Genomic DNA, 18209 nt, shown 5'->3' on the forward strand with positions numbered 1-18209 from the left:
CACATGAGGGGGCTTGGACCAACAGCCGCCTGGTATACACCTCTTCAGGTTTCTCCACTGGGCTGGTGGTCTCCATCGTGTTGGTCACCTTGCTGCTGGCAGGCTGGCTACTGGATGCAGGCGCAGTTTCTTCGCCCTCGGGGCTGGTCAGGTTCATGCGGCTTCCAGGGTCTCTGTCAACGCGGGCAGGTGGTGGTTGCCATACTGTAGGAGCGTTGCCTTCCTCAGGCTCATCCTGGACATTGGCAGGGGGGTGCATGGCAGTCAGACCTGCGGGGTAGGGGAAGGTAACAGTCCATCCCTTATGCCGGAGGCTGTCTTGGATCTGCAAGGGTGGACTGGAGGCACAAGGCTCCGGATTTCCTCCCCTAGCCTGAAGGGGTCCAGGCACATCGTCTCCATCTTGGGTAGACATAATTGTTGGGGATCCTCTACTTCTATGGTTAGGCTCGGCACTGGGCGCATCTGGTTGAGTTACTCCCCAGGCGGCGGTCAAAGCTTCTTCAGTTTGGCTGGTAATGGCTGATATCCTGATTCCTGGGGCAGATGCAGGGGGCGCAGGCAAGTTTGGCCCAGCCCAAACTTCCTGATACACCAGTGCAATACAATTACCCTGGCTTGGTTGAGGGAGGTAGACAGCTGGATGCAGTTGAGGGTGAGGGACAGCTGGACTCTCCCTGCTGGCTGAGGGCTCTGGCTGGCCGGGGGTGACGGGTGTCACCCCTTCCTCTGGGGCTGTGGGCTCATTCTGGGGTCCAGGTATCTCGGTGGCGGCGACGGTTGTCGCCCCAGGCACCAGCGTGGGGGCGCTGGATAGCACCCCCCAGTCTTCACAGGGGTCAAGGTCTCTCGGTGGCGGCGACGGTTGTCGCCCCAGGCACCAGCGTGGGGCGCTGGATAGCACCCCCCAGTCTTCACAGGTGGCGGCGATGGTTGTCGTCCCATACATCGACTCAGACTCGCTGGCTAGCGCCTCTTGCCTCTCCCACTCGGCGGCCGCCAGGGCCTCCCCGTACACCGTCCCGGTGGCGCTGGGTAGCGCCCCTCGGCTCTTGCTGGGGGTGACAGGGGTTACGGACACCAGTCCCCTGTGGTTGAGGCTGAGGCCAACCCGGTTGGGTTCAGCCGCTCCTCCCAGCACGTTGATCCTGGCCACTATGGTCCCAATCTGAGATACAGACTCCTGGGTAGCCGCGGCCCCAGCGGGGGCAGCTGGTTGGGGTGACGGCTGGGCACCTCCCTCCAGGTGGACCTGGGTGTCAGACGGGTTGCATGCAGGTTGTTGGGCGGCCTGGTGTTTCTTCTTTGCCTGGTCCCAACCGGTTCTACACTTGGCGGCTGTGTGGCCGTTGAAGCGGCAGCGCCCCTTTGTCCAGCTGGGTCCCATCAGGCCGGCTTCCCCAGGGTGTATCAACCTGCCAGGTCTCTCCTCCTCCAGTTGGGGCACCAGCTGACAAACAGGGTCTCCCCTACTAGGGGTCAGGCGGTGCTGGGCTGCTTGTGGTGGCTCCTTGGTTACATTCAGCCTCCTCCCCATACACACAGGTCCCTTCCATCCAACAGCGGCTCTCCTCTCCTGGGTGGCGAGGCCAGCCTCGGCCTTAGCTTCTGCAGGTGCTTCTCCACATGAGGGATCCTGCCTCTGGATACGCCAGGTAGTTGGTAGCAAAGGCCGTTGATGGTGCCAGTCGGAAAGGGGGCTATGATCTCTGGGGGGTACCTGTGGCCAGTGTGTGGACAGGTACCCACAGTTGAACCAGCAAGGCCCAGAAGATGCCATCCGGATGGTAGCCTGAACTGTATTCTGGACTGCCAGCAGGCTGTCGGTAGCCACCTGAGTTGGGCCAGAGTTGCCAGCTGGTATTGCGTCCCTGCCAGGCTCCGTCAGCCGCTGGTGGGGAACCCCTGCGGTGGTTCTGGTTTTGGCAGGGGGTGGCCTTCTTATTGACTTCCCTAGTTGGAGCTCTGCATCCTGGTGGGCCTCCATCTTCAGCAGCATGGGGGAACTTGGCTGGGACATGTGCAGTGGTTCAACAGAGTAGAGGCATCTGGTCTTGGAGTGTGGGGGAACAGCCTCACTGCTGCTGGTCAACCCTGCTCCCTCCGTGCTGGGTAAAGCCTTCCACTGCAGCAGGTCGCCAGTTCCCATCCTTAGGCCGGTCCCCAGTCGTTCCATGCCTGGGGGCTCCCAAGGAGGCTTGGGTGGCGGCTCCCCCACCCCCAGGTACGCGTCGGGCATCTGGGTGAAGAGCCTATTCCCCTGGGACAGCTCCCCATCCTCCAGCTTGGTGAGGCCAGCGCCAGGGAGGGCCTTTCCACCCCAGAAACAGGTGGTACTGGCCCTAGGGCTGGGCCCCTTTGGAGTCTCAGTTCTGGTGGTAGTGTCCATCTTGGGGCTGGCCACTAAGTCTCTGAAGCTTGTCACCTTCTCATTAGGCTCAGTTGCATCGTTCAACACCCCCAGGAGGACACCTACAGGTTCAGCAATCCCCAGTCCAGTATTGCTATTTCTCGTGCGTTGAGCACCAACTGAACAGGAGCTGTGCAGCGGACATTCAGTCACCCTTCCAGACAAGGGCATCTCAGGGACCAGGGGTCTGTGACCTGGCATGTGTTTGATGTTCACTGTACTCAACACAGTAGGCCAAAGTAATAACAGAAGCAGTATCTTGTATGAAGAAGCAGAGAGTGGTGGGGTACAGATGTTGGGGGTTCTGGTCCAAATGAAGACTTCTGTCCACCACAGTGCCAGCAACAGGCCTAGGCACACAGTTAATGCCCAATCAGGAATGTCTTCGATTGCCGCACGTCGGGCTAGGGGCTGACAAGTTCTTATCTGGTAGATATAGGAGCAGAGTAGAGTAGCCGCGCCGCAAGGAGGTTCGAACCGGCTCACCCCTAGTATAAAGACTATAGCTGTGTAATTAGGGTGGTAGTCCACGTAGCCGTAGGCTCGGTCCTCCTGGCTCATGAGTTTCTGTGGCTGGCGCGCCCCCATGATAAGTAGCAGGGGGTTGGTCTGTTGGTGCCAGCGCCTTGTTTAACTGTTGAGCCTGAGTTGTTCTCCTTTCCAGTATAGCTCTTGATTTCTGTGGTAACCAGCGGATCTTAGCTTAAAGGTAACAGGGAATATGTTAGGTATCCACAGATGTCTCTAGGAGCGTATCCGCTAGTAGATATATGGATAGGTAGGCTATCTATATATATATATGGCTACACGCCCATATATATATATATGTGTATAGGAATATCCCCAGAGCTAGCTAGCTTTTCCTCCTTGCTCCAAAAAAAAATCACGCTTCCTCTGTATATAGTTCACAACTATGAGGGTCGATGGTCCAGGTACACACCACCACTGCCCAGTGTGGGGCAGCAAGTCAGGCTGTGTCCACAGGGTGGGCGTACTTTCGTTCAGTTACCATATCAGTTTCCAGTGTTGTTTGGTGAGGTTAGTATTCACTTACTTGCACCCGTGATACAAAAGAAAACAACATTATTTATCACTTGGGTATTTATATATACATATATTTGTTTCACTAACCACTCAGCTTTGAAGTAGGGTTGGCAGGGCTAGGAGATGTTGAGGGTCTGAGCGGGTTTAAGGAACTGGTTTAGTTTTCCTTATCACACTGTAGACAGGGAGGGAGGAGCTTGCAAGTTTTTTCTCCTAAAAAAATATCTCTGTTGTATGCTATAGAGTGGCCCCTCTCCTGTGTGGGTGTGTGTGTGTGTGTGTGTGCGTGAAATCTCCTTTCTGTGCAGCGCGCTTACGCACCGTCAATCCGCGCACACAGATAAAACGCGCACTTGTCCCTCAACTCGCTCTCTCGTTGGTCCGCTTTGTCCGTTGAACTTATGATATTTTCCGCACTCTGTTGCGCTACCCGTGAATGGCGCTCTGTGTTCCCGGTCGCTAGCCCCACACTACAGACGGACTTAGTCTAGTGTGGGTAGGAGGGGGGGAGCGCGTGAGGGGACGGGGGTAACTCCGTCCGTTCCCCCTGTGAGGGAGGGGGGTAACTGTGTGCTGGTGTAATAGTGCCTTTTCTTCTTAATCCTAGGCTTATCTATTATATCACCCTGATTGTATTTGCCTTCAATGGAGAGGGGCTCCTCCCTTTCCCTTGGAATAAGGGGTGTATTGTTGTTGTGCTATAGGCTTGAGGTGATTTGATTGTATATCAGGGTCTTTATTATATTACATCTAGCTTCTATTTTTGTCCTTATCACAATTGCATAACAGATTTGTTTACTAACCCTGTTCTATTTTTAGCTGTTATCACAATACACAATAAATCCAAGCCTGTTCTATTTTTAGATTTATCACAACACAACAATTTGTTTGCCAAGCTTTGCTCATAAATCTATTGTTTAGCCATCACACCAGGGTGGTAATCCCTGCAATGTGACATAATATCTGTTTTTCTAGATGGGTGGCTGCGTTGTAGCCTCTCAGGATACTTGGAGTTGACGTAGTTTTTCTCTGTTCTGGTGCACTACACTCGTATGTTGGCTCGCAGCTTGCAGCTATGTGGCGTGTTTCAGCCTATAGGCGGCAGGGAATGTCCCGTCCTGCTAGCGCCGCTTGCAGCTATGTGGCGTGTTTCAGCCTATCGGCGGCAGGGAATGTCCCGTCCTGCTAGCGCCGCTTATCCAAATCCAGCTGATGGCGGCAGGGAATGTCCCGTCCTGCTAGCGCCACTGGTTCGGATCCTGCTATCTCTTGCAGTAAAATTGGCCTATTTTCAGCCGTTTACACTTATTTGGCTTGTTTCAGCCGGTCCGCAGGCCTGTTTCAGCCTTTTGAGCGCTCAATTCTCCGTTAGATGTTGGCGCTTCTTGCGGTTCTTCGTCAAGTTTCACTTCCACAACTGCCGGATGCAGAATTAGACTTGCTGTCCAGGGTGGGTAATTCAGGTTGCTTGTGTCAGTTTTGCCAGTTTCACTGCTGGGAGTACCTTAGCCTCAGATGCGCGTCTGCTCTACACTTGTGGTTCGCCGTAATCTCACACAGCTGACACCAAAAGTTGTGGTATCCGCCTAGGGTAAATGGCAGACACCAGAGTTCGAATAAAGACTACGGCAGTGTGAACAGACGTGGACACCTTACTATAGAGAAGCTACGCTTCTCTAGCATTCACTAGACAAGAATCAACATCTATTTCAGTTGTCACTTTATTGAAGGTTTAAAGGATACTAAAGCTATATACAACAAACAATAACTACATGGATAGGAATAAATAATCATAACATAAAAGCATTATAATACATATACAATAGTCAGTTTGGGCAATCATGATCCCCCATCCCTGGAAAGGGGTGGGGGGAATTAAGAATACAGTTAACCATAATATAAATACATATGGATTTGGAATAAAGATAGTTAAAGATAAATCATACAGTAAAACATAGATAATTGCAATGGTTAGGTAGATGGCTATCCCTGTCTGGGGCAGGCAGGATAGCCCATGGAGCAGCACAATAGGTAGATAAGCATAGAGGGGTTGAGTGGTAGGTCTGGGTACTAAAGAGGGAAGGTTTGATGATTACTTGTGACAACAACAGTCTGTGTGGGGGTGATTCTATCAGGTGAGGGCAGGTTTAGATCCTTTATCCTCAGGGTTGAGGTGGTGCTGATAACTTGGTGGTTGAAGGGGAAGGTTCCGGTGCTTAAGATGGGAGAGGGAGGGTAACACCCCTCCCTCCATTTGCAGGACAACTGAGAGATGAAATCAGTACCGTTATCTGACATATTTCCAGGTGGCTTTACAATTGTAGAATAACAGGATTTAGCTAGGTGCGTAGCATCACTATAATGTCTTGGTTTCTGCATGGGCCAGAGCTGTCGCATACCACAATAACGTACAATTGTCCGTATATCTTTTTTAAAGTTACTATTTTTTTCTTGCGTATTTTCCTTCATATTACGTATGTACCACAAACGAACTTTAAAACATTATGTTTTATTTATTAATTTAGTTCACTTAAAACACAAATTTATTAAACCAACAATTTTCAAGATATTTTAACTTAAACAAAAAAGAAATGTCGTTACAGCATAGATTTAAATTCAAAATATTTTCATTGTTTGTAGGTTGATTATGTAATTCCATTGATTAGTTTGTTGATTCATTAAGGTAAAAGAAATCAAATTTCAATTGGAGTCTTTGAATATCAGCCATTAGCGCGGAAATATCAACACAGCAAATTATCTACAAAGAGCAGAAAGCAATTTGCTTGCATTTAAAAAAGGTCCCCTGCACTGGAATGACTCTGGGTCATACATCATAAATATATTGTTATTTGTGAGCTATCTATAAATAGAACCATCCTTGTTCTTCTTAATATCCTCTCTTTCAACTAAACATTTTTCTTGCAGGTATTTAATATTTATAAAACAGTATAACCTTCTTTTTCTTTTTTAGATTTTGAAACATTTACTTCTTCGGTCTATGTAATAGTGCTGGTTAAATTTTAATTGTAAAGGAATGTTTTTAATTACCTTTGACCCCCCTTTGAATTAAGTAAAAAATGTATTTCTTTTTGATTTGAGAATATTGTAATTGCTTTTTCTTTTAATGAAGGATGGTAATATAGGCCAAAACACAAATAAATGTTACAAATATGAGACTTAAAAGTTACAATTACTTTCATATAACGCCCAGGTCTGGAAACTCAACAATATATGACGTCAATAGATCCATCTCTTTTTAAGGGATTTACTTTCTCACTTCTACTCTCATATCTCATTTTTATGACGTCATTCGGCTCATATTTTAGGACATTATGTAAAGCTCCCCAGGTCGGACTGACGGACTTATTCTGCAATTATAAAGTAGGTACGCTTCTATATGTTAACTAACCTAGATTAAGATGTGATAGTTTGTGTGCCCGTCTCAGTTGAATGTGCGGGAATGTCTGAATTATATTTCCTGCCAGGGAAATGGCCATCAGATTTTCCACAAAACTGTCCAAAGCATTCTCTTCCAAGACACTAGATACAGAAAAGTTTAGTAAGAAAATGTCAGGGCTCGGCAACACGCGTGTAGGCTTCAGTGAAATTTCATATTCTAAATTTAAAATTCAGCTAAATGTCTAAACATGTTCCAAAGCAGTCAATTGATCTTTTCGCGAACAATTTTCTTGTCAAACTAGCGGCTGTAAATTTGAGGCTTATGAGCAGATGAGGCGCGGCTGCCGAGCCCCGGAAAATAGAATTATGTATAGTAGGGTATTATAGACCGTTATCCACGGATAGAAAAATAAGTATAAATTACTGTTTTGTTGGCCTAATCCTATTTTTGTGTACAATTCGGTTCAGTACTTGTTTTAAAAGAAAATAATCGATTTGTAGCTCAAATTGATAAAAAAAATCTTATTTTGTTCAAATAGTTATTAAAAAGTTAAAAGCTAGAGGTTGGGCCCCTAGCATCTGAGGGCAATGTATTCTAAAGAGTATAGAAAACAGAAAATATGCCTATAAAAATACATTAATTAAATTGCTTAAAACCATCCCAGGACTCATGTCAGGCTTCCCTTAAATGGAGAAATTAATTGACTCATTGGTTACTACTTCATATTACACTATTGACAACAATGAAATACTTTAGTTAAGGTATTTATAAATTGTTCCCAATTTGCCTCTTAAAAATAAGAACTACAATTTTCCTTGCCATTTAAATTCAATGGTACCAATTTTACTCTACAGAATCATGCACTTAATATGGAGATTTTACAAGGAAAAGAGACAGGGATTTTGAGGGATAAGACATTGGATGATTTTTTATATACATTCCCAATACATAATTCCCCCGTCTGTGGTTTTAATTATGGGTTGAAACGTTTCTATATAATTAGATTGAAATAAACCAGTAAGATTCAATAATAGTACTCAATGTTTTTAAGCCAACGAATAAGATAACATGGTTATAAAAAAGTATAATTTGCATTCCAGTGTATTCTATAATCTATATTCTGGAAAGGAGTAACTGGTTTTTAAAAAATTATTTAGATAAATTTGCCGATTTTTTTTACCTGATATTGTTATTGGCCAGGTAAAGATTTCTCAGCTGCGTCAGTTTACTAAAAGCGCGGGAAATATTGGTCAGCTGATTTCTTTCCAAGTCCAACAGTTCCAGGCTCGATTCCACGCCTATTGTCACCATTTTATGACTGTGAAAGAGTTAAAGAGCATAGCTAATTATTATGCTTTACAATCATTTCTTTTGATTTTTGTTCGTTAATTTTTGTTTTTATAAAAAGAATTCCGTGTTAAAATCAAATAAAAATTTTTATTTTTTATGACAACAAGTTAAAATGCAGATTTCAATGTTATTTTTATGTATGAAAAACACTTTCCTTTGCATTTGCTGAGGCAATAAGAAGATTAAACAATGAAGATGCATATAAAAAATGCCAGGAGTATAAGGATAGGGCATTGGAATATTAATTATTCCACCAATATCCTGGAATGTAAAATCCTTCTTAAGCTTAAGCTTGTAGACCTCGTAGAAATTAGATAATAGTTATTTCTCGCATCGTATTATAAACGGCTTTCCGCGGATATAGAATGTACAATTATAAGATTAAAACCAGTTTTTTAGCCCCTAGGTGCCGTAGGCACGGGCTAAAAAAACTGGTTTCAATCTTATGATTGTACATTTTTATACTCGTAGAAAGCTGGATATAATACGATGCTAGACATAATTTTTTCGTATGGATGAGAACCGGTTCCTATCCACCGGATTCGAATGAATACGAGAAAAAAAATTATATACCATGTGTATTTCCTCCCTGAAAATATTTAGAAGAAAAAGAAAATAGAGGATTCTTTCAGTTTCCTTTTGTAGTTATATGGCCTTAAAATCAACCCCTCCCCCCATATCCCCCACGTAAATCCATAATTATGCGCCGCTTTATATTTTATGATATAAGTGGTATTGTCATGCAGAATAGTTTGCTATAAAATTACAAACATAAGAAATTATCAGCTCACTTATTGCCCCCAGAATAAGCCTGAAAGTTAACCAGACCAGTTATCCTTTGATTGCACGACTTTTGCTAGTCCTAACTTCTTTGTACCTGTTATTAGGCAAATGGGATCATCTAGAGAAGCCAGAGCTACATCCGCTTTTTATGGGATGTGATACTCTAACGGCAACTATAGGATATTTAGCCTAACCAACAGACAACCCACCCTGTGATTGCTAGACCTTTGTATGAAAGTGCTAACTGTCTATTGTAATGAGTTACACCTGTTTAAGGGTCAATGCATTCCTAAATCCTCTCACTCTCACTATTAGTGTCACGTGCCAGACATAGCAGCAGTAGGTATCCATTTTAACGTCTTTAGTATTTTTCTGACACATAATATTGATATCATGTGCAGAGGCGTCCAAGCTTTTTTATTCTGGGGGGGGGGGGGAGGGGGTAAAATATTTACCCCTGGGGTAAAACTTTTTGGGGGTGTAATTTAATAATGTAAAAAGGTACCTACCTAATAAAGAAATACTATTAAATATTTAGTAGTAAAAATGAAAAATATTTTTTGGGGTGGTAATCACCCCTTTACCCCCCCCCCCCCCCTCCCTTGGGCGTCCTTAATCATGTGCTTGTCTTGGCATACTCGAACCTTACTACACTTTACCAGCATATACATACATCAGGCTAATTAAAGCTCCTTGATCCATCTTTTATTTTGATAAAGGGTCTAAAACAGAAAGAGTATAAAATAAGAAATTCTTCCTATAAAAAGGAAGCGGAGGGAAAAAGGAAATGGAATTTAAATATTTGTATAATATATCCAACACAGATTTTTAGGGATATTTCTTTTGAGAAAAAAAATGACTTTGACAATTTCATCAAGTTACTTCTTTTTTGGGGGGGATAATCTTCATATTATAGAGGTATGGACATCTAATCTTTTTTTGATAGGTAGGGGGGTTACAAAATTCAATTGGGGGGTAATCACCCCATTACCCCCCCTCCTTGGACGTCCCTTGTACCTTGTTACAATAGAAATCATTATTACAAAAATCAAATAAATAGGATAATTATACCATACAAAGATTTGTTGTCAAAAAAAAGTTTAAAAATCAGCATATTTTGAATGGACTTTCTGGAACAATTAGAGAGTTGCTATGCTTCTTAAATCGTTCCTAACTGTTATAAGAATAATCATGTAAAGTTTAAAATCGATATAGCAATTCTAAAATGTCTAAATAAACGAAAATAGATAACAATTACTGACGGACTGACGAATTGACCCTAATTATAGAAAAAGCATCGCTTTTAAAAAGCCTAGTAAAAGAATTTTCATTTTCTGACAATTTTGTCTTACAATAATTATTTTGAAAAAAGCTGGATTAAAATAATAATGATTTGGACGTAATGTAATTTTTCTCATTTTAATATTAGATAAAAGAATAGAGGGTGCAGGGTTTAAATAACTGTATGTTTAAGGGGTGCCGACTTTCAATTGGGTCTTTGAATATCGGCCCATAGTGTCATAAATATTAACACAGTCAAGTCGCTACAAAAGAGCAGAAAGCAATTTGCTATGGGGACGAAAAAGGTCTACACCACTGGAACCAGGTAGTTGTCTGGGTTATACATCTATACTTATACTTTTATTATTTAAATAGCATTTAAATGAAAATTCCTTTTCAAATCTTGTATTTAATTGATTAATTGGCGTCTTAGTAAAAATATAATATTTTTATTTGGTTGTTTTAAACCATTACCTCAGACTCCCTTATACCCATATTCCATGAATATTTCCAAATATTTGTATGATATTTCCTTTCCTAATATTTCCGACTATATCCTTCAACTCTATTCTACACTATTTAAACATATTTCATTTAATAATATTCAGAGCTGGATCTTTAAATCATTTTAGTGGTGGGCCAGATCTTGGTATGCCGAATTTCAGCCAATCACAGCGGGGCTCTTCATAAAATTCTGTGCTCTCATTGGTGGAAAGTTGGCTCACCCCGATCTGGCTCACCACTAAAATGATTTAAAGATCCAGCTCTGATTAAACAAGGAGATATTGTGTTGACATACAATATTGTAACTCATACTTTCCATTTTATGACTTTTCCTTATTATAATTATTGGTTAAAGAGTTTTAACTCTTCTAGTTTGGAACCAAACAATCAAATTAATTTAAATACCCAAAGATGAACAGAAAGATGAACAGGAAGATGAACAGCTGATAGAAACTTTGGTTACAAATGTAATTAGAGTACAATGTCCCCTCCCTTAATAAGTAGTAGTAGGGTTTTACAGATTTCATGTTGTATCTTTTTTATATCGTGTTTATTTTATGAAATTTTATACACACAAACTAAAATTGTAATGACATCAAGGATATTTAAGGTACACATGTTCCCCCCCCCCCCCCATGGGCCCATTCAAATTTGTTGAACTATTTTAGATTTTAATAGTGTCACTAGCAAACCAAATATATTTAAATTCGGGCGCGTCTTAGTTCAAAGCACTAAGTTTTAACAAATTAGATAATCAATTAAGAAACGTCATTTTTTAACCCAAAATTTTAAAAAGATTTTCACAATTTTCTCTTATTTAGCTTAATTTCCACCCTCCCAAGAAAAAGCGTTGACGTCCTTGATTCCCATGGTATTACAAACGCTTATTTATGAAGATATTCTGATAATAACCTTTGGTTACGGTAAAATATTGTTATAAAAACAGAGCAAAAACATTTTTACATTTAAGAAAAAAGGTTAAAATTAGAGAAGATTTGCTGCAAACTGATAAATTTAAATACAAGTATCTGATCTGTAGCATAATACTTAAACATCAAATTTTTTTAACATTCCAAGTTTGTCCTAAAAGCTTAGTTTCCTTCATATACGTTTTGTTTATTATTCCCTCTAATAATAATAAAGGGTTTAGAAGTTAATAATTTCCTTTTTTGGGTGCTGTATGCGTTTTCGTTCATGTTGGTAGTGAAGCGTCTCAAAAAACAATCCTATCGTTCTGTCTATCTTGACCGTCTTTCTATTCGCATTTCTCATTCTGATCCTTCATTCGATTTGTCTTCCCCTCCCACCCTTCCCCTCCTTACCTCGTCAATTATCTCATGTGAGTTAGGCTGCTGTACTTTTATTTTTGGTATTGTGTTAGGTAACTACCAACAAACATCAAACCCTTTGATTGCACGACCTTTGTCTGAAAGTCCTAACTGTACGTACATAGTAATTAGTTGTGCATGTTTTAGGCCAAGGCATTTCCTCTACTCTAACTATTTATGTCGTTCATCTGTCATAGCAGCATTAGGAACAATTTAGATAATTCTTTATTTATGACGCATTGTTGAGCTGAGATTCAAATCCATCACCTTCCCTATGAGGAATCCTTGGCTTTAAGGTGTAAAACTTTAGGGAAATGTAGTATTTAAACTTAGATTTTTCTTATTGAAAGATTCGCTACAAATGAAAATAATCGTCCATGTTAATATTAATCCTCTTCACATAAAATGTTTTCCTTTGAAGGCATTCTCATGCAGCTCCTTGATTCGATTCATCCCAAGATACACTCGCCTGACATATTAAAAATTTCGGTGCTTCACCTCAAAGTGCCTCTTCGAGCACTGTCGCCCTTTCCTTTATTTTTAAAGATAAATAAAAATATGGTGAGTATTTTTTCCTATTCATATTCCCTGCAGGGGCCTTAACCCTGCAAAAAATCAAATCTAACCTAACCTAAACTAGCCAAAACGAAAGAACAAAACCTACATCCCACCATACTCTTATTTTCATTTTATTCAAAAATACGTAAGAAGGAGTTCTGTGGTCAACTTGGCATTTCAGAGAAATTGCCACAATTTCATTACAATTTATCAAAAGTTTTCCTGGATATAATTTTGTGGAAGCGACGCTGCTCAGTTTGTCTATTAGTTAGTATGTCGATAGTAAATATTCCCTTCCCAAACAAATAAAAAGTGTAACTGTAAGGGAGAACCATATCGCTTCAGATGTTTTTTTTGTACACACGCAGGAAAATATAGACACACACATCCTGTTACTTATATACGCGGATTAAAAAACATGGAAGATTTACAACGTGTCCGAAAAAATGAGCCGTGCTATGTCAATAGCTCCATCTCTTTTTAAGGGGTTTATTTTCTTAATTCTCCTCCTATCCCTCATTTTTATGACGTCACACTGCTAATTTTTACGGACAATTTGTAGAGTTTCATATAAAAGTATATAATTAGGGATAAGTATACAAGAAAAGTTAATATTATAAGATAAATATTTTATAGCGGTCGACACAATATGTAAAATATTACTTGCACGTATTAAACGTATACATTGGAATCAAAAAGTAGGTATAGCAGGTTAAACTATGTAGTTGGCATACCTATGTACTTCAGAGATAGGATTCAAATTTGTTTTTATGTGATTCGAACTATTTAACATTTTGTGATAAGAAATTAATTATCAAAATCTAAATATAAGCAAATAATATATGTTGAGGTATAATATCCCCTGTTATCCCGTATTGATGTACCTATCAATCAAATTTATGCACATTTTAATAATAGGAAAAGATTCTATATACTTTATTACAAGAAAACTGGATTATGAATTTTAAAGGAAATATGAAGAAAAAACAAAAGCCGATATATTATTTACTTGATTTTCTGCACTAATCATCAGGGCTCGGCTGCCGTGCGTCAGCCGCCTGTAAGCCTCAGGGAAATTAACATTTTTTTTATAAATTAGCTGAAAGTTAAATCCTGACCTAAATACGAATCCCTAAACGGGTTAAAATTTCAGACTCAGTTACGGCTGTCGAGCCCTGCTAATTATTGTCAAAATTATCCTTAATTAAAAGGTTTACCTGGGTTTCAAAGATTGGAAGGCAGCTTCTGGAATCTTATCTAAACATAATATTACTTTTCAATTCATTCTTTAAAAATGTTTCCTTGCTTGTTTAAAATTTACATGAAGGAAGGAAATTTCTTTGCCTATAAAAAAACAGGTGCAACAATGAGAGTCTAACCATGTGAACTGTAAATTATACTGGTACCCAAAGCTTTATAATCACGTCCTCTCATTCGTTGGCTAAAAAATAGGGAAAATTTTATAAAATATTGATTCTAACTTTATTACAGCGTTTGAATTTTCTACCAATAATATTAATCTACAAAAGAGTAGTTTTGTTTATTTAAGGTGTAAAATTGATTTATTCTGAAGATTTCTTCCTTATATTACTCTCGTTTAAAAACTACTCTGCTATGTAGCATAATTTTTCTAGTTTTACTATGTTGAAATGCAACTTATGAATTATAAATGGAAACATTTAAACATTCATATTAAAACTTTTGTACTTCAAATAATGCATAACTTTATACATAATGTCAATTTACTATAATGGTTTGTCTGTTAAATTCATCCTATCGATAACAAACGGGTAATGGAGATTCCAGTAATAATATGAAATAATTTCAAAAGTGGGACTCACAGCTCTATAATTAGTACGTTCATTTTGAAGATGCTTATTCTTACACACAAAAACTTTCATTGAAAATAAAATAAAAATGTAGAAATGGGATGTGCTGAAAATGTATTGCCTATTTCTTCCCTAATGTCCAAAGTTGTACAGCAGATAACCCAATTATTGCAAACGCTATTTTCAGCTACTCCGGTCAAAGGGAAAAGCGATATCTATAATACAAAGTAGAACGATGTCTGTCTGTTTGTTTGTGTGTTTGTGTGTTTGTGTGTTTGTGTGTTTGTCTGTTTGTAGCGAAGGATCTCGCTAACCGCTGAACCGATCGGGTTCTCCTTTACAGGGTAGCTTCTCATAGTTCCCGGGAAGGTTTATAACTATTTTCTTGGGGGGTGGGACACCCCTAACCCCCCAAAAAATGAAAAATACCCCCCCCCAAAAAAAAAAAAAAAAAAATTTATTTTTATTTTAAATCTAAAATACGAAAAATTGGTTTGATCAGACCTCTTGGGGCAAAGCCCCTAGAGGCTAGGGGCGAAGCCGCTAGTAATATATAAACGATTTATACATCATACATTCTAAATTTTAATTTTTCAAATCTTGATTTTTTTGGAAGTTTGAAGCTTTTTTAGCGAGTAGTAAATATTGAGATAGGACGCGGAAGTTATGTACACTTTCGGAAACTAAAATTCAGTACATCAGAAATGACATTAATAACCCATTCTTGCTGCACTACTTATGGTAATAATTGTAATGAATATGATATTATTACTTGAAACTTATTAAGGTTTCTAATAAAATGAAACTTTCATCGGGCTAACACAACGAATCTCACTTTCCACCCCTTTACCATAGCCCTTCCAAGCAAGCAAGCTAAATTGACGATAATTTTTCCCCATAATATACACGTATATTCTACATCCATTATAATTGTTATTATTAAACAAATTCTTACCTATGTAATTAAAGTCCATATTAAGGTCTGTAACAGTCAGGGTTCCATTGAACATGGTCGGATTTAAACTCGAGATAAAGTTCTCTCCAACATCCAGTTTATCAATTCTGCCAAGATTTGTTATTCATTATCCGTTCTGGAATTTTCTACAGGAAAAACTTTGCTGGTACCTAGAGACATTGTAGTTCGAAAGGTGCAGAAGAGTGGTGTATCCAACCCCCACACCCCTCTAAAATCCGCTTAACAAGGATCTACACCTCCTTGTGGTGTCAAGGTAAAAAGCCACAATCCCCTTAGATTTAAGAGGGATTGTTAAAATAAAAGACCAAATCAGGGCCACTTTTTTGACTTTTAAATAAATGGATAAAAACCCTCTGCACGCAACTAATTATTGTGATATACAATTTCCAGGTTTTTGTCAAATTAACTGGTATTAATTACAAGAATAAATAAGCTAGAAATATGTAAAAAATATTTTAGTGGTCATTTGCCAATGTACTTTTCAAACTTTCTTACCTTCTTGGGGTATTTACTCTATTAAAATCCTGAGAAAACCTACCCTTGTAAAAATATATTTTTTTCTTTCATAGTAAGAACATTTAAGGTTGGGAAGTTGACCCCTCCTTTTTAGGACAATGCTCCTAATTTCAAGGGACGCATCTTTACGTAAAATCAAGAGTACAAAGAATAAATAAAAAGTACAGCTAAGTTTCTTACAGTACAAATATAATATAGAGAAAGGTTTTTGGCTACTTTGCGCAGTAAAATTGTTTTATTGGTATTTTAAATGATGATCAGTTGTAAAAAGTATACTCACACACATACAGTAAAAGAACACGTACACATGTATAAAGGGAATAAAGGTACTTATAATCTAGCTAAAATATTTTAAGTTTCATGATATTGTTGTTTCATAGGAGGCAAAACTTTAAATGTGAAATATGAAATATTGATAACTTAATAATAGATTATGTAATAATTAAGTCAGAAATATTCAGAGCTAAGACAAAGAACTATAAATATATTTGTACCCAAGATTATGTAAAACAAAATTACCATTTCCCTATTTTAAAAAAATATGGGAAAGTTTAAACTTTGCTTGTTAAAACAAACCAATTAAAATTTCAATAAAGGCTTCAAAAGTATATGGAAACGTTTTTAAAAACTTTGGGTACTAGCAATAGATGTAGGATATACGTGGATATATTGACAGGGGAAAATTGTTGTCAATTTAGCTTGCTAATGTAGACCTCACTTATTGGTCAGTCCGTTCATCCAGTAGGGGTGGAGGGGATGGGGTATCGTTATTTTAGCCAGATGCGATTATTGCTTTGTCAGAGTACGTGAAAATCTGAAGTAATAATAAATCGATTGTATTAGTAAACGTTACAGTCCAATATCCTAATGAATGTAGAGTATACGTGGATATCATAAGAGAAGAAAAATTGTCTTCGATTTAGCTTGCTATTTCCTCTCTCTTTTATTGGCCGGGTCGTTTATCCAACATGAGGGGAGGGGATGGGGAAGATCGTTATTTTAACCCGCTTGAGAGTTCACTTTATCATAGAACATGAAAATATCGAGTAAGATCCAAGTAATAATAAATCCATGAATACGATGAAAAAAATAACTATTATATCCCCTTCATCCATGGAAGTTATCAAGGTTTTAGGTATTAGCAATTATGCTTATAGGAATAATGGTTTAAATTTAGCATGAAAAATATATAAGAAAATGACCCTTGCGTTAAAATAAATTCTAGAAAATTTGATATAGCAATTGTAATTTCTGTCTTCTAATTAGGGACAGAATATTTAGTGCATCAATCTAAAAATAATATGGATAAAATCTTTTAATTTAAATTGCTTAAATTTTTCTTAGCATATTTGATTAGCTGGAAAGTTTAGCACTTTTATTACTTTTCTACAAACTATTGAAAAATAAAAGTAGTGCAACTATAAAGTAAATTTAAATCATTTCTATGAAACAAGCTCAACTTTACAAAGATTTTTCCCACTCTCCTCTTTTCCGTGTATTTTCTATGTAAGGAATTCTGAGGCGTGCACGTAAAATTCCAGTGGTGGGAAGGCAGAGGGTGGACATCTAAATTAATGATTTCTTAATTTTTTCTAATATTTCAAAATCAAAAACACATGATGGCGTTTTGAAGAAGGAAAACTGCAAAATATTTTTATACATTGAAAGTTTTTTAATTAGACTGTACAGAACCTGTGGTTAATTTTAAAGTTATTGACGGCTTTGCCTACGGCTATACTCTTAATATATAGTAGCTGCGCTGAATAATTCAAAATTTCGATAATCAAATCGGTTTTAACTTGCAAATTTCAGAGATTTCTTAAAGGATGAGGGATGATTCGCCATGGGGATTAGGATGTGTACAAACCCCCTGTACACGCCACTGAACAAAATTATCTAAAGTTTTGTATGTGAAGTGAAGCAAATTGGTTGAAACTTTGGCTGGTGCTCCTTGCAAAGAAAAGTGTCAAATTTAAACTCTGTGCGCGCCATCTCTCATCACTTACAACAGGACAGATTAAACAGACACTCCGTGTGTGGAGCTTATCTTTCAAAGCTACTTCATACTTCCAACAAACTTCACACCTAACGATAATTTTTTTTCTCGTATTCATTCGAATCTGGTGGATAGGAACCGGTTCTCATCCATACGAAAAAACTATGTCTAGCATCGTATTATATCCAGCTTCCTACGAATATAAAAATGTACAATCATGAGATTAAAACCAGT

General features: G+C 39.0%; 1 protein-coding gene across 1 annotated transcript in view; it reads right to left on the reverse strand.

Annotated features, from left to right (window-relative positions):
* Positions 1-18209, reverse strand: part of LOC145330806 (uncharacterized) — a 163653-nt gene that overhangs the window by 76616 nt on the left and 68828 nt on the right. The window contains exons 12-16 of the mRNA XM_080175472.1: positions 15443-15549; positions 13876-13915; positions 12513-12569; positions 8035-8151; positions 6864-6994 (exon numbers count right to left, since the gene is read on the reverse strand). Coding sequence (XP_080031598.1) covers positions 6864-6994; positions 8035-8151; positions 12513-12569; positions 13876-13915; positions 15443-15549 — 452 coding nt within the window. The remainder of the gene's footprint in view (positions 1-6863; positions 6995-8034; positions 8152-12512; positions 12570-13875; positions 13916-15442; positions 15550-18209) is intronic.

Source organism: Acartia tonsa, chromosome 10 (assembly GCF_053477335.1).
Source record: "Acartia tonsa isolate MP-2025a chromosome 10, ASM5347733v1, whole genome shotgun sequence".
Lineage (NCBI taxonomy): Eukaryota > Metazoa > Arthropoda > Copepoda > Calanoida > Acartiidae > Acartia > Acartia tonsa.